The 23,459-nt window shown below is 53.0% G+C and overlaps 1 protein-coding gene across 1 annotated transcript; it reads left to right on the top strand.

Annotated features, from left to right (window-relative positions):
* Positions 1-84: 84 nt before the first annotated feature.
* Positions 85-16,865, top strand: LOC101535585 (histone-lysine N-methyltransferase PRDM9-like). Its single transcript, XM_058659635.1, has 11 exons — positions 85-283; positions 1,099-1,209; positions 1,441-1,564; positions 1,715-1,822; positions 6,979-7,028; positions 8,456-8,612; positions 10,500-10,598; positions 10,775-11,046; positions 11,636-11,703; positions 13,317-13,510; positions 15,146-16,865. Exons 2-11 carry the CDS (start codon positions 1,150-1,152, stop codon positions 16,846-16,848), a joined length of 2,835 nt encoding a protein of 944 aa, XP_058515618.1. The 5' UTR covers positions 85-283; positions 1,099-1,149; the 3' UTR covers positions 16,849-16,865.
* Positions 16,866-23,459: the final 6,594 nt, after the last annotated feature.

Raw genomic sequence — 23,459 nt, forward strand, 5'->3', positions numbered from 1 at the left:
CTCCCCGCCCAGGTCTTGGATCCGGGGGTGGAGGCATCCGTGACTGACAGGCATGCTCCGCCCTCGTCCCGCCCCTTGAGCTCCCGGCCGGCCAATCGACGTTCCCCCCTTGGTCGCGCCTCCGGAGCGGTCTCGGCTCCCCTGGGTCGCCTTCCCTGCTGAGGCGGCAGCGCGTGAGGAGAACGGGAGGCGGGGCCGGGCCCTGCAGTGACAGGGGACTCTAAACTCCAGCCCGCGCCCCACATCCCCTCACCTGGAGCCGCTCCAGAGCTCCTCAGCCAAGGTACCCCAAACCCCGCCACAGTGAGGGACCCAAACCCCGCCGCCCTGAGGGACCCCAAACCCCGCCACCCTGAGGGACCCCAAACCCCGCCACAGTGAGGGACCCCAAACCCCGCCACCCTGAGGGACCCCAAACCCCGCCACCCTGAGGGACCCCAAACCCCGCCACAGTGAGGGACCCCAAACCCCGCCACAGTGAGGGACCCCAAACCCCGCCACAGTGAGGGACCCCAACCCCGCCGCCCTGAGGGACCCCAAACCCCGCCACAGTGAGGGACCCCAAACCCCGCCACAGTGAGGGACCCCAAACCCCGCCACACTGAGGGACCCCAACCCCGCCGCCCTGAGGGACCCCAAACCCCGCCGCCCTGAGGGACCCCAAACCCCGCCGCCCTGAGGGACCCCAAACCCCGCCACCCTGAGGGACCCCAAACCCCGCCACCCTGAGGGACCCCAAACCCCGCCGCCCTGAGGGACCCCAAACCCCGCCACCCTGAGGGACCCCAAACCCCGCCGCCCTGAGGGACCCCAAACCCCGCCGCCCTGAGGGACCCCAAACCCCGCCGCCCTGAGGGACCCCAAACCCCGCCGCCCTGAGGGACCCCAAACCTCGCCGCCCTGAGGGACCCCAAACCCCGCCGCCCTGAGGGTCACTGTCCACTCTCCTGAGGGACCCCAAGGGAGTTTCTCGTCGCCCCACATCCCCACCGCTGGTCCCCCGCCCGGACTCGGCGTGCAGGGCCTGACGACCCCGAGGGACCCCAGTTCTGCCCCTCCGGGGGGCGCTCTCTGCGACCCGTGCTTCCTCTCCGGCAGGAGCCCGGCCTGCGGCGGGACGCACCGGAGGCCGAGCGGGGTCCCAGGGCCATGAGCGCCGCACCCCTGGAGCCGAGCCTCGGCAGGGTTAGGGCGCAGGGGGAGCAGGAGGTGAGGGGCCGCGGTGCAGGTCTGCGGGGCGCGGGGTCGGCGGACTGCGAGGTCGTGGGGAGGTGGGATCGGTGGTGCCCGGGGTGCGCGGTGCGGGGCGCGAGGTGAGCGAGGTGCGAGGTCAACAGTGCCCGGGGTGCGGGTCGGCGGGGTGCGGGGTCGGCGGGGCGCGGGGCTGGCCGGGGACAGAGCCGGCTGCGCTCCGCCGTGACCAGAACCTGCGTCTTTCAGGTCCCCGATGCCTTCCGCGACATTTGCGTGTACTTCTCCAGGGCGGAGTGGGCGGAGATGAGCGAGTCGGAGAAGCTCCGCTACCGCAACGTGAAGAGGAACTACAGCGCGCTGCGGGCCATAGGTACCCCGTCCCGGGCGCGGTGTGGCCACGCAGGGCTGGCGAGTGGCCTCGGCCCTCCTGGCCCATTCGGCTTTGGGGCGCTTTCCAGGGCCACCCCTTATTGGCCCTCCTGGCTCTGCCCTCGAGGATGACGACGCTGCTTCCGCACAGGTTTCAGAGCCCCCAGGCCGGCCTTCATGTGCCGCCGGAGGCTGGCAGGCCGAGCCCGAGAGGAAGACACCGACGACTCCGACGAGGAATGGACGCCTAGACCGCAAGGTGAGGGCCAGGAGGGTCCCAGGTGACCCGGGCCAGGGGTCAGGCTTAGCTGTGTCTCGGAGCTACCACAGGGCGCTGAAGACTCAGCTGTAGTTTATGCTCCTGTTAGGCCACAGCAACTGCGTTACCTATGGAGTCAAGTGGCCCAGTGTCTGAACACCGGTCCCAGCAGTGTCACTGCAGGAGTGACCGCAGGGCCAGCAGGTGCCCCGCTGCAGCTTGCTTCGTTGCTTTGCTTTGAATTTTGTCTTTGGATTGAGAAATGGAGATAAAGGGTGTAAAACAGCAGAGACTGGCTGAACTGTGAGGCATAGATAGGGTTTTCACTATCCATTCTTTGTATGTTTACAATTTAAAACTGCTTTTGTAACTTGTTTTTATTTATTTATTTTTTTTTAAAGATTTATTCATTTTATCACAGCCAGATATACAGAGAGGAGGAGAGACAGAGAGGAAGATCTTCCGTCCGATGATTCACTCCCCAAGTGAGCCGCAACGGGCCGATGCGCGCCGATCTGAAGCCGGGAACCAGGAACCTCTTCCGGGTCTCCCACGCGGGTGCAGTGTCCCAAAGCATTGGGCCGTCCTCGACTGCTTTCCCAGGCCACAAGCAGGGAGCTGGATGGGAAGTGGAGCTGCCGGGATTAGAACCGGCGCCCATATGGGATCCTGGGGTGTTCAAGGCGAGGACTTTAGCTGCTAGGCCACGCCGCTGGGCCCTGTAACTTGTTTTTATTAAACATTGTTGATCAAAAAGCAGATCTGAAAAGCTTAACTAAACTTAAAATGCTCCCAAAGGCTTGCTAACACTGATCTCATCATAGTGTGATGACTGAGTCAGATGTTTTAGAAGAGGAAGTGACATGAAGGGTAATCTATTAATGTATGTTTACATTGTGTGAACTCAGAATGAGCCTGTTTTCATTCCCAGTGAGGGCATGACACAATATTTAGTTTCTCTGTTTCCTACATCTTTCACAGACCAGCATCAGCATTAAGGAAACAGTAAGGTGTGTAATTGATGGGAAATAAAGTGAATGGCTCATTTCCTGGTCTACTGCTTGAACAGGGCAGTTTAGGATAGAATCAACTGACCTGACCTGGAGAGAAGCACTGTGGTCTCCCAGGAAAGGGAGCTTGGGTCCCCAGGCTGTTGGAGTGACAGCCACTGCTGGTCGCACTGAAAGGCTTCATCAGGGAGAATTCCAGTGGAGAATGGAGCGCCATGGTTCACCACACGTCTGTGCATCTATCTGAATAGCTTTGCTCCTTTTTTCCGTGGTCTGAGAAATCACCTGACACAGATTTGTCCCTTTAAGTTGGCTATGTGCATGTCACGTGCAACACGTCTTTCAAATTATTTCATCCGATGTGACTGAAAGGCAGCATTGAGTGATGGCCCATCCGCCCCTCCCACTGTGGACTGCAACCTGCAGTGGAGACTCAGAGGTCAAAGTGACAAGCGTGCGCACACAGACACACACACTTCTGTTGGTGACAAATTCACGTATTTCTTTTTGATATTTTTTGAAACTTGCATTTATTTATTTTTAAATGTTTATTACATGGGTGAGGGGTCTCTGCAGGTCTCTGAGTAGATGGGAAGAAAGTAGGGAGGAGAAGAGAGGAGGACTCCCCTCCTGTGACTGCGATGAGGGGAGGGAGATGTGGCCCCTCTCCTTGCTGCCAGATCACATCAGCACCACGTGGCAGAGATGGCCCCTGGTCTCGTCCTGAGGGTGTTGCTTGAGTAGTCTCGACTGCTGTCAGGGCCTGTTGGCTTCTTTGCACCAGGAGTGATATCACTTCCCATACTTGCTATCTGTGTTTTGGTATGCCCATAGCCTCAGATGCGTGGTGGAGACTTTGGCCTGTAGCATTGTACAACCTGCTCTTCTTTTCCATCTTTTTGTGAAGCACTCGAGGTCCTCTGTTGAATCAGAGAGGCAGCTGTCCTGTCTTTCATGTGCATTCCAGTGTGCTGTCTCTCCTTACACAGAATCAGCAATGGGGGTGGCCCAGTCCCACAACGTGTACTCCAAGGCCGACCAGATGTCCCTGTGGTGTTGCTTGGGACTTATGCTGACTCCTAAGAGCTGCTACGGAGTTGATTCTTTAAATCCAGCTCTCAGATGCACCAGTAGGTACTGCAGCTCAGCCTAGTCTAGTCCACTCCCAGACCCAACAACACATTCATCAGTAGGGGCCTGGTCAGGGTGACCCCAAGAACCTCAACTAAGCCTAGGCTGAGACCTGACCTGTATGTGCCTGCAGGTACGATGGTGCAGCCCACCCCCAGACTGGCTGTTACTTGTACCAGTGGGTGCTATAACCTAGTGGGGAGACTCCTGAGGACCCCTTCCAGGCCCACCCCCAGAACCACCTCTCAAGTACACTGAGTGCTCCAACCAGCTGCAAACCCCAGTTTCCGTGTGAACTGGTGGGTGCTGTGTCCTGGTCTGCCCACAGCTGGCACTTACTTGTATTGGCAGGTGCTGCAGCTTAATTTTGCAGACCTCTGAGGATCCTTTCCAGATCCAGCTCTCACATACACCAATGGGTGCTGCAGCCTGGCCCAGGCTGGCCCACCCCCACCACCAGAGGGTGCTGCAGCCTAGCAGATGCATCCCCAAGATCTACCAGGCCGTTCGCAGCCCCAGTCCTTGCAAGTGCTGGCATGTGCTGCAATCCAGCCTGGCATGGTTCATCCCCAGGCCTGAAACTTTTTCATAAGGTGCTGTGGCCTAGTCAGGGTTGCCTCAAAGAACCCCTACCAAACTCTCCCCTAACATAGCTCTTGTAAGTACTGGCAGGTGCTATGACCTAGCCTCATCTGGCCTTCCCCAGCGTCTGCTCTTGTGCCTGTGGTCGGGTGCTTTGGGCTGACCCAGGGAGGCCCTGTGGGTTCCTGCTTCTGATCTACCGCATCTCAGCTTCCTTGATTACCTCTGGGTACAGTGACCCCGGCCATGGAAACCCCCAGAAATTTTATGTGTCAGAGAAGTGCTCAGTTGTCCCCATTCTGACCTGTCCGCCATCCCCCCATCCCTAACAATGCACACTCCCACACACATTCATGGTGGCAGCAGTCGGGGTAGCAGCCCCAGCTGGCATGTGCCTGTGGTGGAGTGAAGGCACTCTTCTCCCTTCCCCCCAGAGAATAAGCAACTGTGCTGGCACACTGGTATAGTTAACACAAAGATGGCATTAAGCAGGCCCAGAGTGGCTGCCAGCTACTGGCCTCTTTTCTCCCAGCAGTGTAACACTTGCCTAGGTACAAGGCAGCCTAGACAGTTGCCTACAGCTGGGGAAATTTTACATATTTCCTGCAGGGTTGGCATGTGCTTGAGTAGGGTTCGATAAAATAGATTTATGTAATGGTTACCAATCATATTAAAAATCAAGCAGGGTTAGGGTTAGGATTACAATTGGGCCTTTTATTAAGGGGGTACATGACATTCTCAGGCTCTGAAGTTGTTTACCCCAGGAAGAGACAAATGATGAAATGGTTAATCTTCTTCTTTTTTTCCTTATAAAGGCTGTAAAGTGTAAGGCTTTAGGTACAACAGTTGTTTCCTGTGTGATGTGTGATAGAGTTGGTTCAAAAGTTTGCCATATCTGAAGATTTGGTGTCTTCACAGTGTCCCGCTGATTTAGGTCTCCTGGGTCACCTTCCACTCTATCGGTCTGCTCTCAGACCCTAGAAACCACAATTCTAATCTGTTTCTATGAAAATGATGACTTGGGCCTGGCGCGATAACTTAGTGGTTAAAATCCTCACCGTGAACGCGCCAGGATCCCATTTGGCCGCTGGTTCTAATCCTGGCGGCCCTGCTTCCCATCCAGCTCCCTGCTTGTGGCCTGGGAAAGCAGTCGAGGACGGCCCAAAGCCTTGGGACCCTGCACCCCTGTGGGAGACCCGGAGGAGCACCTGGCTCCTGGCTTCAGATCAGCGCAGCACCGGCCATTATGGTCGCTTGGGGAGTGAACCATCAGAGGGAAGATCTTCCTCTCTCTCTCCTCTGTATATCTGCCTTTCCAAAAATAATAAATAAATCTTTTTTAAAAGAAATGATGACTTTAGATGCTTCATATAAGTGAAATCATTCAGTATTAGTCTTTTTGTGACTGGCTTACTTCACTTACCAAAATGTCCGAGTTTTCCATGTTGTAGCATGTAGCAAAATTTCTTTCAGGTCCTCAGCCCGTTTAAAATTAATTTTTGTGTAATCGTTCCTCATTATCAACCCAGGCTCAGTTAAGCTTATTCAGTATTTTATTCTTTTTGATGCTGATGTAGAGGGAGTTCTTCATTTCCCTTTGGAGATTATTCATGGTTAATGCAGATAAACACAAATTTTTAAAAAGACTTGTATTATTTTTATTTTGTAAAGATGTACTTATTTTTATTTGAAAGGCAGAGTTAAGAGAGAGACAGAGGGAATCTGCCATCTGCTGGTTTAATCCTCAGGTGACCACAAGGGTCTCTCACATTGGTGCAGGAGCTAGAGCACTTGGGCCGTCCTCCACTGCTTTCCCAGGCCATAAGCAGGGAGCTGGTGGGAAGTGGAGCGGCCAGGACATGAACTGGGACCCATTCGGGATGTCAGTGCTGCAAGGTAGAGGATTAACCAGTTGAGCCATCACACCAGCCCTGGTTTTATCTATTCTACACAAACAGTTTGGGCCCAGTGCGGTAGCCTAGTGGCCAAAGTCCTCGCCTTGAACTTGCCGGGATCCCATATGGGTGCCAGTTCATATCCTGGCAGCTTCACTTCCCATCCAGCCCCCTGCCTGTGGCGTCAGAAAGCAATCAAGGATGGCCCAAAGCCTTGGGACCCTGCACCTGCGTGGGAGACCCAGAAAAGGCTCCTGGCTCCCAGTTTCAGATCGGCGCAGCACCAGCTGTTGCGGCCACTTGGGGAGTGACTCAGCGGACTGAAGATCTTCCTCTCTGTTTCTCCCCCTCTCTGTATATCTGACCTTCCAAAAATAAAAAAAATCTTTATAAAAATGATAGTTTCAGAAAGCATGTTAAAGTAATTCTGGATCATACTATTCTGAGCCACCACTCTGACTCAGAATTCCTTCTCTAATGAGGATCTCCAAAGTCGTGCAGTGTTCACTAACCAACACTGATTTGCTATCACTTCCAGTCAAGCCTCCTAGGATGACCTTCAGAATGGAACAGAGCAAACATCAAAAGGTGAGCAGCTCCCAAATCCCACTGCTGAGTGAACACTCCTGCTAGGCCCATCCCAGTGGAGAAGCAGCGTGGTGTGTAGCAGCTGCGTCTTCCGGTAGTGATCTCGCTAGCATGATGTCTGGCCCGTCACGAAGAGCACTACTTTTCACAGAATTTCAGACTTTGTTTTTAAGCGTTCTCCATGAATAAATCCACTTGACCCTTGTGACAACCCTAGGAGGTAGGTGCTGCGATACAATCATTTTACAGACGAGGAATTTCACAGACTTGAGATCACAGTGAGTGGTGTCACAGTGAAATCCAATATTCATCTAAAACACGTACAGGTTCATTAAAACGTTCACCAACTTGATAAGGCTTGTGTTGTTTTAGTCATCTTCTATTTTGTCTGATTTGTCTCTGCCATGCCAAGGTGAGAGATGTGCTAAGACTAACTACAGGATACTTGCAAAGATACAGGCAGTTTATTGTGAGTGTCCAGACAAGCAGGGAAAGGACCCCACCCTCACAAGGGACTTGTTCTGGTGAGAGGAAGCATCGCTAAGCCCTGAGGAGTTTTGGGCTTCATGGCAAAGACTTGCAGCTTCCTACCAGTTCCCATCCGGTGGAAACACATCTACAGCTGAATTCACCTGCACCCTGGCTGGAGAAATGGCAGCCCCCTCTTCTGAGGCAGCTCCCTGTGGCTTGCAGTCACTTGATTGTTGCCTCTGCATGATAAGCTCTTGGAGAGCCCAACTCGGTCCCAGATCTCAGAAGTCCTGGGCATAGCTCAGGGCCATGAGAAAAATTATTAATCTCACATTCAATCCATATTCAAGAGCACATAATGAACATTCCTGTATAATATGTAAGACCATCGAAAGAATAAGAAAAGAAGCTGAAGCAAATCAGCTTGCGGTACACTTTAATTCAACAGAATTGATCCAGGCATCAATTCATCTAATTGCAGAGTCTAATATTCTTCTGAGGATATTGCAATTTGCAGCTTTCAGCACCATTTTACATGTCACTGCTTCCACCTCTCCCTGAGCTCACTGATGCAGCTCACTCCCTGCTTTCCTACCTTCTCCCATCCATCAAGGGATGACTGGTCAGGTTAGTTCCCTTTTCTCTGTAAGCCCCCACCCCATCTTCTTTCACAGACGTTATTCTGCAGCTTGTCTTCCCAGTACATTCCCTCCCGCTCTTCTGTCTGCACAGAAGACATTAAAAACCAGCCAGAGGGACAGAGGCCTAGGATGTGGATTTTACCCACTGAGACACTGCTTCCCCCCACTCCCCGCCCCCAGGAAGTCAGACACCTCAGACAGCTCCCAGAGTTGTCGAAGCATCAAACAGAGTCATACACATGAAAATGCACTGCAAGCCCTAAAGAGCTAAAGACGTGAATATTGTCTTCTCAATATGTGACGCTTGTGTTAAAGGGAATGCCCAAGGTGCCTACACATCATGAGTCCAGTGTGACGGAAGCACCACGAACAGCACCTTTCCTGAGGCCAGCGGGTTCCCAGCAGGGCCGGAAGCCAGCGTTCCCTCCTGAAGAAGCAAGTGCGTCTGGACAGCACTCCACACGTAGACTGGGTAAGAGAACTTGGGGACTGTAGTCTCTAGGCCCTCTAGAAAGGCTGAGGCGAACAGGATATGTGGGGCAGACCAATGCTAGACTAAACTAGGAGACCACAAACTAACTGCAATAGAGCCTAGCCTGTGAATACATTAATTTTGAATTTACATACTTGGGTTATCCTCTACACAAAAGAACTAAAGGCTTTGGGAATCTTATGACTTCTCTGAGGTTCTGGGTGCTGATCTGCAAAATGAGGTTAAGGAAACATAGCCTACGAAGAAAAACTTCATAGCGGGAGTCAGGTAGCTTACAAGTGAAGGTGCAAGTTCAACCCGGGTCCCACGCCGGAGGACCCGGTTCAGACCTGACCTGCTACTGACTCTAGCATCACCCTAACCCTAACTCTGAGATGTGGGCCTGACATGATGGCCTGCTTGGCTAATCCTACGCCTCCAAGCACCGGGATCCCATATGTGCGTCAGTTCTTGTCCTGGCTGCTCCACTTCCCATCCAGCTCCCTGCTTGTGGCTTGGGAAAACAGTAGAGGACGGCCCAAGTCCTTGAGACTCTGCACCTGCATGGGAGGCCCAGAAGAAGCTCCTGGTTTTAGATTGGCTCAGCTCCAGCTGTTGTGGACACTTAGGGAGTGAACCAGTGGACAGAAGATCTTTTCTCTCTATCTGCTTCTCTCTGTAAATCAATCTTTCCAATAAAATTACATCTTTAAAAACAAAAGAACTCAATCACTTGCGTCATCACTGCTGCAAATATTATGTCTCAGGACCTTTTTTGTTAAGGTTTTTTGTTTTTTGTTTGTTTGTTTTATTGGAAAGACTGGATGGGAAGTGGAACAGCCAGGATACAAAGCAGTGCCCATAAAGGATCTCGTTGTATGCAAGGTAAGGATTTAGCCACTGAGCCATCGCGCCAGGACCACCCAGTGGGAAACTTGGATTGAGTTCCTGGCTCCAGGCTGTTTAGGAAAGAATAGTGGATGGCATCTCTCTGTTTCCCTCTTTCTGTTTCTCTTTGCTTCTTAAATAAACTATCTTTAAAGATTTATTTTTTATTTTTTATTACAAAGTCAGATATACAGAGAGGAGGAAAGACAGCGGGGAAGAGCTTCCGTCCAATGGTTCACTCCCCAAGTGAGCCGCAATGGCCAGTGCCGTGCTGATCCAAAGCCGGGAACCAGGAACCTCTTCCGGGTCTCCCACGCAGGTGCAGAGTCCCAAAGCCTTGGGCCGTCCTCGACTGCTTTCCCAGGCCACAAGCAGGGAGCTGGATGGGAAGTGGAGCAGTCGGGATTAGAACTGGTGGCCAAATGGGAGGACTTTAGCCACTAGTCTTGCTAGGTCCAGTAAAAAAATTTTTTGAAATCCACATAATTTTTCATGAACTTATGAAAGTCATCATATTACCTGAAAGCATTAAAAATAGAATAGTTGATACATGTGAGGTGGTCAAGGGATGATCTGTGATAATGCAAGCCATGTTTTTTTTTCTTTGTGTGTGTGTGTGTGTTTGATGATGTTTGTATAGTTGAGAAGGATGTATTGCCATGTGCCACAGATTAGGGTGGGAAGGGTCAAGGATTAGGAAAAAATAGAAGAGACCATTTTTTCAAAGGGTCTTTTTTTCTTCCTGTATCCGGGAGAAAGGGGGAGAGAGGAGGAGAAACTACCCAGGCCTCCCATGTGCCTCGGCACCCAGGGCAGCTACCCGAAGTCATCCCAGGGTCCCCAGATCTTGGTCTTTTGGGGCCAATATTTAAGGGCAAGAGGTAGAGAGAAGTTGCATAGAAGCATGGGGAGCAATCTGATGGGAGGCAGTTTCACATTTCTGATGAAGGAACAAGCGCTCAGCCTCCTACCTTCACTCACCCTCTCTCTCCGACTCAGAAGGAAGGAGAAAGACGGACCTGAAGATGTACAGCTTGAGGAAAAGGAAGAGTCGGACGTACAAAGAGTGCAGTGAGCCTCAGGATGACGACTACCTCTGTGAGTGACCCTAAGCTCACACAGCATTCATCTTGTCACCTGGCCCCACATCGCTCCCCTCCTCTGGTGACTTGGAGGGCAAATGAGGCTAAAGGTTGTGAGGGCTGGGCTGCTTCTGCAGCTCTGTGTCCCACCAACACGCAGCGCACTTCCCTAAGCCTGCCTCTCATCCCTAGATTGTGAGATGTGTCAGAACTTCTTCATTGAAAGCTGTGCTGTTCATGGATCCCCGACGTTTGTAAAGGACAACCCAGTGGGCAAGGGGCACCCTCATCGCTCAGTCCTCAGTCTGCCTTCTGGGCTGAGAATTGGACCATCGGGCATCCCTGAAGCTGGACTTGGAGTGTGGAATGAGACGACTGATCTGCCACTAGGGCTGCATTTTGGTCCCTATGAGGGCCAGGTCACAGAAGAGGAAGAGGCTACCAATAGCGGCTACTCCTGGCTGGTGAGAAGTGCCACCGCTTCCTGTCTCCTGGCTCCCTTCCCCTCGGTGGTTCACTCGGTGGTTTTCGCACAGATGTAAAACTCCTGTGTAAAATGGAATGTAAGGGGCTGGCACTGTGGCATATTAGGTTAAGCCTCTGCCTGCAGTGCCAGTATCTCCTATGGGCCTGGCTCAAGTCCTGGCTGCTCACTTACATTCCAGTTCCCTGCTAATGGCCTGGGAAATGAGTGGAAGATGTTTCAAGTGCTTGGGCCTCTCGCCCATGTGGAAGACCTGAAAGATTCTCCTGGCTCCTGGCTTCAGATCAGGGAAGTGAACCTGCAGGTCTCTCTCTCTCTCTCTCTCTCTCTCTCTCTCTCTCTCTCTCCCCTTCCCTGTAAAATAAATTTTTACAAATGAGAGGGTAAGAGAGAGCAGGGCAAGGGCAGTAGAGAAGCAGCAGTGCCTCCTCCCAGATCCTCTGCCCCGAGGGTGCCAGGAACGCGCTGTGTGGGGACCACGAGTGGCTGAAGCCATGGGGGCCCAAGAACACTGACAACAGATGAGCTCCCACTTCTGGAAGACTTTAACTTCTGTTTCTGAAACTCAGATCACCAAGGGAAGGAACCGCTATGAGTACGTGGATGGAAAGGATCCGTCTCAGGCCAACTGGATGAGGTGAGGCCCACAGAGGAGCACATTTGTGTCTCAAAGGCTGGGATGTCTTTCTGCTTATGCCCCCTCAGGTGTTTTTACATCCACTGTTCCTCTGCCATCTGCAGACAATGCTCTTCACTCTCATGACCATTTTTAAAATATATAAAATATAAGAACTATAACTTATCTTTCATCAAAACATAATCTATATACTGGATAAAATGGGGGCAGAAGGGTAACCTCAAGGAGCCTAGATCCACTGGGGACACTGGATTCACTGCATAACCAACATTTACTAAGCATTTCCAGTGTTGAAAATGGACTTCAATATCTGGACCATAAAACCTGTGTCTTTAGCTGTAATTTCCCCTTGCTGTAGAGAACTACAGAGTGTCTCGACAACTTAAAGCAAAGGACCATGAATCTTGAGGCAGGAAGTCGTCCCAACCTCAGTGAGGTCAAAACTGGGTCCCGGGGGGTTGGCGTGGTGTAGCGGGCTACACCATCTCCTGTAACACCAGCATCCCATAAGAGCTCCAGTTCAAATCACAGCTGTTCTACTTTCAATTTCCTCCCTGCTAATGTGCCTAGGGAAGCCCACGTACTTAGGCCCCTGACCCACGTGGGAAATCTGAATGAAACTCCTGGCTCCAGCCTGAACCAGTCCTGGCTGTTGTAGCCGTTTGGGAAGTGAGCCAGCAGATGCCCCACCTCTCTGTGTTCTGAGTCCTGGGGAGACATGAGCTGTGGCAAGACCATGGGTCTCTGAGAGGGTCTTCCTCAGCAGATAAGAAATGTGGATGAGGAAGACAGCTCTGTTGCTATGGGAACCTGGGAAGGTAGGGAAATGGTTCCTGGGGAGGTTAGAGAAAGGCCTCCCAGAAGAAGGCAGACGTCAAAATAGTAAAATTTCAAACGTTTCAAAAGAAGAAGGTAGACTTCAGCGAAGAGTTGAGTGGAGGCAGGAGCAGGCTCACTCACCAAGCATCAACCGAAGATCGAAGGTCGTTTGACCCTAGAGAAGCTGACGTCACTGCTCCCTCCCAGTGAGGTGAGCCTGGGCTTGGGTCTTGGCTGATCAGGGAAGAGAGAAAAGCTGGCAGGATGAGCGCCGTGTAAACAGACCTGGGAATTCACTGAGCTTGTGAGAGAGACCAAGTAAGAAGAGAAAGCTCTTCCAGAGTTGGGGGTGGGGAGGAGGCAAGGAGAAGGGTGATGGTTACTGTGGTTACAGGAAGTGAGTAGACAGCACAGTGACCTCAGCCGGAGAGCTGGCATACACCGAAGGCAGTCAAGGCCACGCAAGGGTCAATGACGGACGAAGGTCAACATTCCTTGTCCTAGCAGGCCCAGGCAGGGCCAATGCCAGCACCCATGTCAGAGGAGGTATAAAAACTTCGTCTGCTACCCAGCTTGTCTTTCCCACCTGCGGTCCTCTCCTCCCCTGTGCGTCCCTCCGCTGCTTGGGAAAGGCCCAGGAACGGACTACTCTTTGCATAATAAAGGCCTGTTTGTACTTGGCTGGTATTTTCTTTCTTGGGTGGTTGATAAATCTAACAGAGGCTGGAGACCATCAGGTGACAGACAGGGATCAAATCTGACTGAATGGGAACTCAGCGTCTGTTTCCACCCAGGTATGTGAACTGTGCTCGGAACGACGAGGAGCAGAATCTGGTGGCCTTCCAGTACCACAGGCAGATATTCTACCGCACCTGCCGGGCTGTCAGGCAGGGCTGTGAGCTGCTGGTCTGGTATGGGGATGAGTACGGCCAGGAGCTGGGTATCAAATGGGGCAGCAAGTGGAAGGAAGAGCTCACGGCAGGCAGAGGTTAGTAACACTTTACTCTAAAGAAAGAATTCTGCTTGTGGACGTTTGTGGTTCATCTCTAACTAGAACCCAATGCACTGTAAAGTCAGTCCAATTTTAATCCAGGTGGGTTTTAAATTAAAGATTCATACTTAAAAAACATTTTTGTTGAAAAGGCAGCTTTATGGAGAGAAGGAGAGACAGAGAGAAGTCTTCCATCTGTTGGTTTACTTCCCAAATGATTGTAACAGCCGGAGCTGAACTGATCTGAAGCCAGGAGCCAGGAGCTTATTCCAGGTCTCCCATGTGGGTGCAGGGTCCCAAGGCTTTGGGCCGTCCTCTGCTGTTTTCCCGGGCCACAAGCAGGGAGCTGGATGGGAACTGGAGTAGCCAGGACATGAGCTGGTACTCATATAGGATCCCAGTGCTTGCTGCTAGAGGATTAGTCAGTTGAGTCAATGTGTAGGCATTTTTTTTTAAGATTTGTTTTTATTGGAAAGGTAGATATACAGAGAGGAGAGAGAGAGAGAGAGGAAGATCTTCTGTCTGATGGTTCACTCCCCAAATGACCGTAACAGTTGGAGCTGAGCCAATCCGAAGCCAGGAGCCAGGTGCTCCTCCGGGTCTCCCACAGGGGTGCAGGGTCCCAAGGTCCTTGGCCGTCCTCAACTGCTTTCCCAAGACACAAGCAGGGAGCTGGATGGGAAGTGGGGCCTCTGGGATTAGAACCGGCACCCATATGGGATCCTGGCACGTTCAAGGCGAAGACCTTAACAGCTAGGCTATTGCGCCGGACCCGACTCACTTTTTTTTTTTAGATTTGTTTTTATTGGAAAGGTAGATTTACAGAGAGAGAGAGAGACAGAGATAAACATATTCTATCCTTTGATTCACTTCCCAAGTGGCTGCAATAGCTAGGGCTGATCTAATCCAAAGCCAGGAGTCCCTTCCAGGTCTCCCATGTGGGTGCAGGGTCCCAAGGATCTGAGTCATCCTCTACGGCTTTCCCAGGCCACAGGTAGGAGCTGGCTGGAAAGTGGAGTGCTGGGGATATGAACTGGCATTCATTTTGTGACAAGGCAAGGATTTAGCCACTGAGCCATGGCACTGGGCCTTATCTTTTTGTTTTGTTTTGTTTTTAAGATTTACTTATTTATTTGAAAGCAGAGTTGAGACAGAGGGAGATCTTCCGTCTACTGGTTCACTCCCAAAAGTGCCACAGAGGGCAGGGCTAGAATCATATCAGTGCTAGTTCGTATCCCAACTGCTCTACTTCCCATCCAGCTCCCTGTTTGTGGCCCGGGAAAGTGGTGAAGGATGGCCCAAAGCCTTGGGCCCCTGCACCCGTGTGAGAGACACAGAAGAAACTCTGGCTCCTGGCTTCAGATTGGCTCAGCTTCGGCCATTGCAGCCATTTAGGGAGTGAATCAGTGGATGGAAGATCTTTCTGTGTGTCCTTCTCTCTGTAAATCTGCCATTCAGTTAAAAAGAAATGAATGTTCTTTAAAAAAAGAAAAGAAAAGAGAGAGAGAGAGAGAGAAAGAAAGAAAGAAAGAAAGAAAGAAAGAAAATAAAGTCAGTGAGGCAGGCCTCACCCACTGCAAAGCAGGTGGCCAGCCTGCCTGTCTGCCCTAACCAAGAACCCTCCTGTTTCAGCAGAGCCAAAGCCAGAAATCCATCCCTGCCCCTCATGCTCACTGGCCTTCTCCAGTCACAAGTTCCTCAGTCGACATACGGAGCGCAGTCACTCCTCTCAGGTCTTCCCAAAAACATCACCAAGACGCCTGCAACCAGTGAACCCCTGTCGGGGGACTGAGCACCGGGAACCGCTTGATCCACACAGCTGGAATGACACGGCTGAAGGTCAAGAGGTGATTGAAAATTCCAGCTCCGTGTCCACCAGGACAAGGCAGAGACAGATCTCAGCGGCCTTTTGCAGCCTTCGCAAAGGACAGGTGGAGGCCTCGAGGGAGGGTGAGAGAAAGGCAGAGGAAAGTCCCAGAATCAACCAGGAAGTGAATGCACAGGACACAGCAAAATCATCTGTGAGGGCAGGGCTGCCAAGCAGAGTAACAGTCAAGTGTGGAGATTGTAGGCAAGATCTCAGAGATAAGTCACACTTCATCAGACACCAGAGGACACACACAGGGGAGAAGCCCTACGTGTGCAGGGAGTGTGGGCGAGGCTTCACAAGGAAGTCAATCCTCATCACACACCAGAGGACACACACAGGGGAGAAGCCCTACGTGTGCAGGGAGTGTGGGCAAGGCTTCACAGTGAAGTCAAACCTCATCACACACGAGAGGACACACACAGGGGAGAAGCCCTACGTATGCAGGGAGTGTGGGCAAGGCTTCACAAGGAAGTCAAACCTCATCAGACACGAGAGGACACACACAGGGGAGAAGCCCTACGTGTGCAGGGAGTGTGGGCAAGGCTTCACACAGAAGTCACACCTCATCACACACGAGAGGACACACACAGGGGAGAAGCCCTACGTGTGCAGGGAGTGTGGGCAAGGCTTCACAGTGAAGTCAAACCTCATCAGACACGAGAGGACACACACAGGGGAGAAGCCCTACGTGTGCAGGGAGTGTGGGCAAGGCTTCACAGTGAAGTCAAACCTCATCACACACCAGAGGACACACACAGGGGAGAAGCCCTACGTGTGCAGGGAGTGTGGGCAAGGCTTCACACAGAAGTCACACCTCATCAGACACGAGAGGACACACACAGGGGAGAAGCCCTACGTGTGCAGGGAGTGTGGGCAAGGCTTCACAGTGAAGTCAAACCTCATCAGACACGAGAGGACACACACAGGGGAGAAGCCCTACGTGTGCAGGGAGTGTGGGCAAGGCTTCACAGTGAAGTCAAACCTCATCAGACACGAGAGGACACACACAGGGGAGAAGCCCCACGTGTGCAGGGAGTGTGGGCAAGGCTTCACAAGGAAGTCAATCCTCATCACACACCAGAGGACACACACAGGGGAGAAGCCCTACGTGTGCAGGGAGTGTGGGCAAGGCTTCACACAGAAGTCACACCTCATCACACACGAGAGGACACACACAGGGGAGAAGCCCTACGTGTGCAGGGAGTGTGGGCAAGGCTTCACAGTGAAGTCAATCCTCATCACACACCAGAGGACACACACAGGGGAGAAGCCCTATGTGTGCAGGGAGTGTGGGCGAGGCTTCACAAGGAAGTCAATCCTCATCACACACCAGAGGACACACACAGGGGAGAAGCCCTATGTGTGCAGGGAGTGTGGGCGAGGCTTCACAGTGAAGTCACACCTCATCACACACGAGAGGACACACACAGGGGAGAAGCCCTACGTGTGCAGGGAGTGTGAATAAATAGTATCATTTCAACAGCAGAGGAAAAGCATAACCACTCCAGCTTAAAGGTGCCTTACATTCCCAGCACAGTAGAGAGATTGAACAATTCTTCCACTTATGTGATGAGATGAGTTGGGGAAACAGAGGAGGGTTGCCTCTTCAGGGATGTTGACTTGTGGCTCTTTCCCACAAAGCACCCTCCATGGTGTATTTGTGTGTATATCTATGCATCTATACACCCTGCTGTAATAAATTTGTTTCCATAAAATCTGAAAATCTAGCAACATGTCTCATTCTGCTTCTGTTATTACGACAGGGGTTCCAGCTCAAGTGTCCAAGGGGATTCAGATCCCTCAGACTGTAAGCCTGGAGCCTCTGTGCTTACCAGAGGATCAGTTTCCAGGTCCTGAGAAAAAAACCCAGCTCTGATCCACTGCTGGGATGGAAAGCGGGTTGCCTGTCATGGAGGTTCCCGTGCGTGTGATGACAGTTGATGGATGTCCCTCTGTGTGACCACAGGAGAGGGGTTAGGTGAGGGTATATGTTAGGGGGTACAGGTTGGGGGTTCGTGGTTAGGGTATAAATTAGGGGGTACGTGAACGGGTTCGGGGTTCGGGTTTGTGTTTGGGTTCAGGTGCTTCACTTAATTTGGCAGGAGAGCCTGGAGGAGCGTCCTGCAGTGAGTGCTGGTGGCCACGAGAGGGCGCGCAAAGCTGCCTGTTTTTTCTTTTTTCTTTTTTTTTTTTTTTTTTAGCAGATTTATTTATTTTATTCCAAAGTCAGATCTACAGAGAGGAGAAGAGACAGAGAGGAAGATCTTCTGTCCGATGATTCACTCTCCAAGTGAGCCGCAACAGCCGGTCCCCTCAGGACCCACTCTGCTGGGGCCTCAGCGAGAGGGTCCCCCTCGGATCCCCATCCTTCGCTGTTGGGGCCTCAGCAGAGGGTCACCCTCGGGACCTCCACTCTCTCTGCTGGGGCTTCAGCGACAGGGACCCTTGGCACCCCCCTCTCTTTCTCTCTTCTTTGCTGGGGCCTCAGAGAGAGGGTACCCCTTGGACTCTCCCTCTCTCTGCAGGGGCCTCAGCGAGTGGGACCCTCGCCCCTCTCTCTCTCTGCTGGGGCCTCAACGAGAGGGACCCTCGGCCACCCTCTCTCTGTCTCTCTCTGCTGGGGCCTCAGTGAAAGGGTCTCCCTCAGGAGCCCCTCTGCTGGGGCCTCAGCGAGAGGGACCCCCGGAGCCTCCCTCCCTCTCTGCTGGGGCCTCGGCGATGGGGTCCCCCTCAGGACTCTCTCTGCTGGGGCCTCAGCGAGAGGGACTCTCCCAGCCAGAGCCTCAATCTCTGCTGGGGCCTCTGAGAGAGGGTCTCCCTCGGGACCCCGTCTGCTGGGGCCTAAGCGAGAGGGACCCCCGGAGCCCCCCTCCCTTGCTGCTGGGGCCTCAGCGATATGGACCCCGAGCACCACTCCATCTCTGCTGGGACCTCAGTGAGAGGGTCCCCCTCGGACACCCCCTCCCTCTCTGCTCAGCAAGAAGGTACCCCTCGGGATCCCCTCTCCTCGGGTCTCAGGAAGAGGGTCCCCCTCGGGTACCCCCTCCGTCTCTGCTGGAGCCTCAACAAGAGTGTCGCCCTCAGGACTCCGTCTTCTGGGGCCTCAGTGAGAGGGACCCCTGAGTCCCGCTACCTCTCTGCTGGGGCCTCAGTGAGAGGATCCCCCTTGGACACCCCTCCATCTCTGCTGGGGCCTCAGCGAGAGGTTCCCCCTCAGGCAAGTATATTAGGCCTTTATATATTATGTAAGTATGTTAGTATTTGTGAAGCACCCCTCTCTTTATCTTTTCTTTCTCCTATGAGCACTGGGTCCCGACATTTCCTGCCAGTTTCTATTTTAACCAGACTGTCTGGTGTTTGATCCCAGCTGTTGGGGGTCTGGCCCTCCCTTTATAAATAGCACAACCTCTGCTCGTGCTTTTGCTTATCACTTCCCTGTTATTACCACAGGGAAAATACCCACCTTCTCTACGTGGCAGCTTTGTGGGGTTTGGACATGACTGGCAAGCACCCCGTTTTCCCTTCTTTGGGAATGCAATGATTCCTGTGGAATCTATTAGTTCCATCATTCCTCTGAACTTGAGGGCTGGCTCACGTGGGTGAACCTCAGCTCCTTGAATTTGAAGCTTGTGTCTGTCTGTGTTATCCCCATGTTTCTCTCTCACATAGAGAAAACATCTCTGAAGTGAATGACACCACGTTCCAGTGCACCCTGACAGTGTGCTGGAATGGCAATTGCAATCCTGCTGTTCTTCAGCCCCTGCCCTGAATCCTACCTGTGCCTGTTGGGACTGACGGAGAGGCCTCTGTTGGCCTGATAAAGAATAAAAGAGACTGGCATAATGGCGACCACCTTGGCCAGTACAGCAGCAGCCGCCACCAGCAGTTGCCGTGGTGACAGTGAACAAGGTCGCGGTACAGACTGCCAGAGTTATGGAACAACAGGACTTTACTTATGCACATGAGCGGGTGGGCACCCTTGTGTTGTAACTGCGGGTTGATCTGTTGGCAGAGGAACAGCAGATGCTGTGAGATTGGGTCTAGGCCTCTTATACCCCATTGTATGCCTTTTGTGTGTTACACCTATGCAAGTGCAAAATGCTTCCCAAGCCCGGTAACTGCTGTCTGCTCGTTGCTACCGTGCTAAAGATACTCCTATGGTCAGGGCCTCTTGTTCCCCATCATATGCTTTATGTATGTTTCACCTGTGTAGTGCTATGTTTTCCCAAGCCCGGGAACTGCTGTCTGCTCATTGCTACCAAGCTAAAAACACTCCTAGCCATGGAACAGGGTTATCAGCCTCCCCAAGTATGGTTTGTGCATCTGCAGCAGGCAACGCTTGAATGGCAGCCAGTGACAGGTAAGATGGACTGGGTACTGACCAACCTAAGACAGGGGCTCCGTCATGCTACAGAGATTCCCGATGAAGGATAAAGCTGATAACCTGAGTCTACAACCTAAGACAGGCACATTCAAGTCAGCTTTAAAACAAAAAATGCGGTCCTGTTGTGGGCTAAGGAGATGATTAGCACTCGTTAAGCTGAGCACTAGGGGAACGGGCTTGTGGCTAAAAGCACCTGGTCTAATTGGGCTCAGCTGCACGCAATGTTCTGCCCATGAGGGTGTGGGGGAAAGAGCAAAATGGGGAGACTTCAGAGACTTCCACCATCTCTGTTCTCCGTGTCGGTGACTCATCCACAGACCTTCGCCGTGTCCACGAACTGGCTCTGCTGGATGGAACACATTTTCCCTTCTTCAGGGCATCCTAGGAATCATTTGTGGGATGAGGCATCTCCGGCGTGTGTATTGGAGGCAGGAATTTGGCCCCACAGCCTCCTACCAAAAGCCACTGCCCTCTCCTTCACCAAGGAATGCTTCACCCTCCTCCAGGGGCATCCTGGATTCAAGACTCTTTCTCTTGCAGGCCACCTGTGGACCATCAGCTGCCACTGAACCAAGAAACCCCAACAGCTGATGTGTCTTCTCCACAGAGCCTTTCTCACCAGGAGAGGTAGAGTAGCAACATGCCTGGATGTCTTGTTGGTGCCGCTGCTCTCACTGCACGGAACAGCCAAAGTTGTGCCAGCAAGGGGGACAGGTACTTTCAGCAGCCTGGTGAAGGAGCTGCTGAGGAACCTGGTAAGGGATGGAGCCGGGTGGTGGTGGTGCAGGTTTTGGTGGTTGGGGAAGGGTCCTAAGGTGTCAAGCCTCAGCCTGTGAGGCAGTTCGGCTGTATGGGTGCTGCTTCAAGACCTGACAGCATCCTCTGCAGTCCAGCTCCCTGCTGATGCTCCTGGGAGAGCAGCAGAGGGTGGCGCAGGGGCTTGTGCCCCTGTGGCCTGTGGGACATGTGAAGGAAGCTTCTGGTTAACGGGTTTGTCCTAGCCCAGCCACAGCTGGCTCTGGTGGTGTTGCTTGGGGAGGTGAGGCAGCAGATGCAAGAATGATTGCTCTCTCTCCCTCTCTGTTCCTGTGTGCTCCAAACAAACAGGACAGATCCAGGCAGGCAGGCAGGCAAGAAGGCAGGAAGAGAGAGATTGCTACTGGCCTCCTGGCAGGGAGTGTGCTGTGTGCTGTGTGCTGTGCTGTGGCTGTAGACTGCTTTCGCCTGCCAATGCAGACACCAAGGGCATGCGTAGGGCTTCCACCCTGAGACTCCTGTGCAAGATCTCCAAAGTGTTCTTGAGAGTGAATGTCTCTCAGGCCAGGTTTGTTTCTCTTGTGTGGGCAGGAGAGTCTTGGATGAGCATCCTGCAGTGAGTCCTGCTGTCCACGAGAGGGCGCATAAGCTGCCCTTTCTACCCCTGGTTGGGCTCATTCCTTTTGAGCACTAGACAGCCAAGCCCCAGCCATCCTAGTGTCAGGTGGGGGTCCTGGAGAGTGTTCCTGGATACTTGTCACTGGAAGATTGGGGTAAGGCTGAAAAGCCCGCAAACGAAGGTCCAGGAGGGGGTGGAGGACGATTGTGGTCTTGCATCAGCCTGGACCTCTGTGCTAGGAAGTAGCTGTGTGCCTTCACCATTAAGGTACCACATAAGCCATGGGGAGAACCCTGGGAGCAGGAGTTCCACATTAGGGCACCCAGAGGCCCTGTGGTAGATGGAGTCCCATGTCAGCGTGCCCACAGTCCCTTTGGGAGCTGGAGACACACATTAGTGTGCTCATGGGCCTCTGAGAGCAGGAGACCCACGTCAGTGTGACCATGGGCCCTGTGGGCTACTGAGTCCTAGTTCAGCTTTCCCATGTGTCCTGTGGGAATTGGGGTCTCATGTCACTGTGCCCATGGGTCTTGTAGGAGCTTGGGACAAATGTCAGTGTGCCCACGGGCACTCTGGGAGTTGGAGTCCCACGTCAGTGTGCCCATGGAACCTCTAGGAGTTTGATTTCCATGACAGCATGCTCACGGACCCTCTGGTACCTGGAGTTACCGGGTGACTAGCATTGATCTTTCGCAGATGAGCTCCCCGGAAACCTTGCCACTACCCCCTTTCATCACAAAGCACCCTTAGGGGCAGGGCCTGGGCTTTCTTTAGCAAGTGGAACTGCTCCCCAATGGGCTGCAGAGAGGCCTTCGTGTATTATTGCATGTGTGGGATGGCAGTTAGGGTGATACAGCACTCAGCCTTCCTCTGCCTAGCTTGGTGGTGTCTGGGATTGTGGGATCCTAAGGATGGAGCAGGTGGAAGGGCAAGTAAGCACCAAAGGACACCAGTCATCTGGAATAGGAAGTCCCAGGCCTTAGCTGCTGCTCTGAGAGCACCCTGGGACATGCAATTCGCTTTCCAGCAGGTATGACGGTGGCCTGGGAGCCACCAAGGCCTGCACAAAATAGGCCCTCCCATGCCATCTCCGGGCATGGGCTCACGAGGACCATTTTGCCTTCTTCAGGGCATCCTAGGAAACACTTGGGGGGTCAGGCATCTCCATCGTGTGCATTGGAGGCAGGAATTTGGCCCCACAGCCCCTACCAAATGCCATTGGCCTTCCGTTCACCAGGGAATGCTTCACCCTCTTCCAGGGGCATCCTGGATTCAAGACTCTTTCTCCTGCTGGTCACCTGGGGACCATCAGCTGCCGCTGATGTGCCACCTGCCACAAGACACCTCAACAGCTGACGTGTACTCTCCACAGAGGTCCATCTCCTGAGACAGGTAGAGTAGCAGCATGCCTGGATGCCATGTTGGTGCCCTCTGCTCTCTCAGCACACACAGCAAAAGTTATGCAAGGCTGGAGGACAAGTACATTCACGGGCCTGGTGAAGGAGCTGCTGAAGAATGCTGCTAGGGGTGGAATCGGTGGAGCGGGTTGGGGTGGTGCTGCATGGTGTCCGAGGGCCTCAAGCCTCAGCTTGCCAGGCAGATGGCCTGTACGGGTGCTACTTCAAGTCCTGACTGCTTTCCCTGCAGTCTAGCTCCCTGCCCATCCTCCTGGGAGAGCAGTGGAGGATGGCGCAGGGGCTTGTGCCCCTGTGCCCCTGTGGGACATGTGGAGGAAGCTCCTGGTGTCCAGGCTTGTCCTGGCCCAGCCACATCTGTCTCTGGTGGTGGTCCTTGGGGGAAGTGAGGCAGCAGATGCAAGAACGATTGCTCTTTCTCCCTCTCTGTTCCTTTGTGCTTCAAACAAAACAGGACAGATCCAGGCAGGCGTGCAGGAAGGAAGGAAGCGAAAGAAAGCTGCTGTCCTGGGAGGTAGGGAGTGTGCTGTGCTGTGCGCTGCAGCTCTAGACTGCTTTTGTCTGCCAATGCAGACCCCAAGGGTGTACGTAGGGCTTCTGTCCTGGGACTTCTGTGCAACCTCTCCACAGCGTGTCCTTGAGAGTGAATTTCTCTTAGGCTGGGTTTGTTTCCCTTGTTTGTGCAGGAGAGCCTGGAGGAGCGTCCTGCAATGAGTCCTGCTGTCCACGAGAGGGCGCATAAGCTGCCCTTTCTACCCCTGGTTGGCTGAGGCATTTTGAGCACTAGAAGGACCAGCGCCAGCCATCCTAGTGTCAGGTGGGAATCCCGGACAGAATTCCTTTATATGTGTCCCTTGAAGATTGGGCTCCAAGGCCGAACAGCCCGCATACAAAGGATCAGG

The sequence above is a fragment of the Ochotona princeps genome, unplaced genomic scaffold, assembly GCF_030435755.1.
Source record: "Ochotona princeps isolate mOchPri1 unplaced genomic scaffold, mOchPri1.hap1 HAP1_SCAFFOLD_148, whole genome shotgun sequence".
Taxonomy (NCBI): domain Eukaryota; kingdom Metazoa; phylum Chordata; class Mammalia; order Lagomorpha; family Ochotonidae; genus Ochotona; species Ochotona princeps.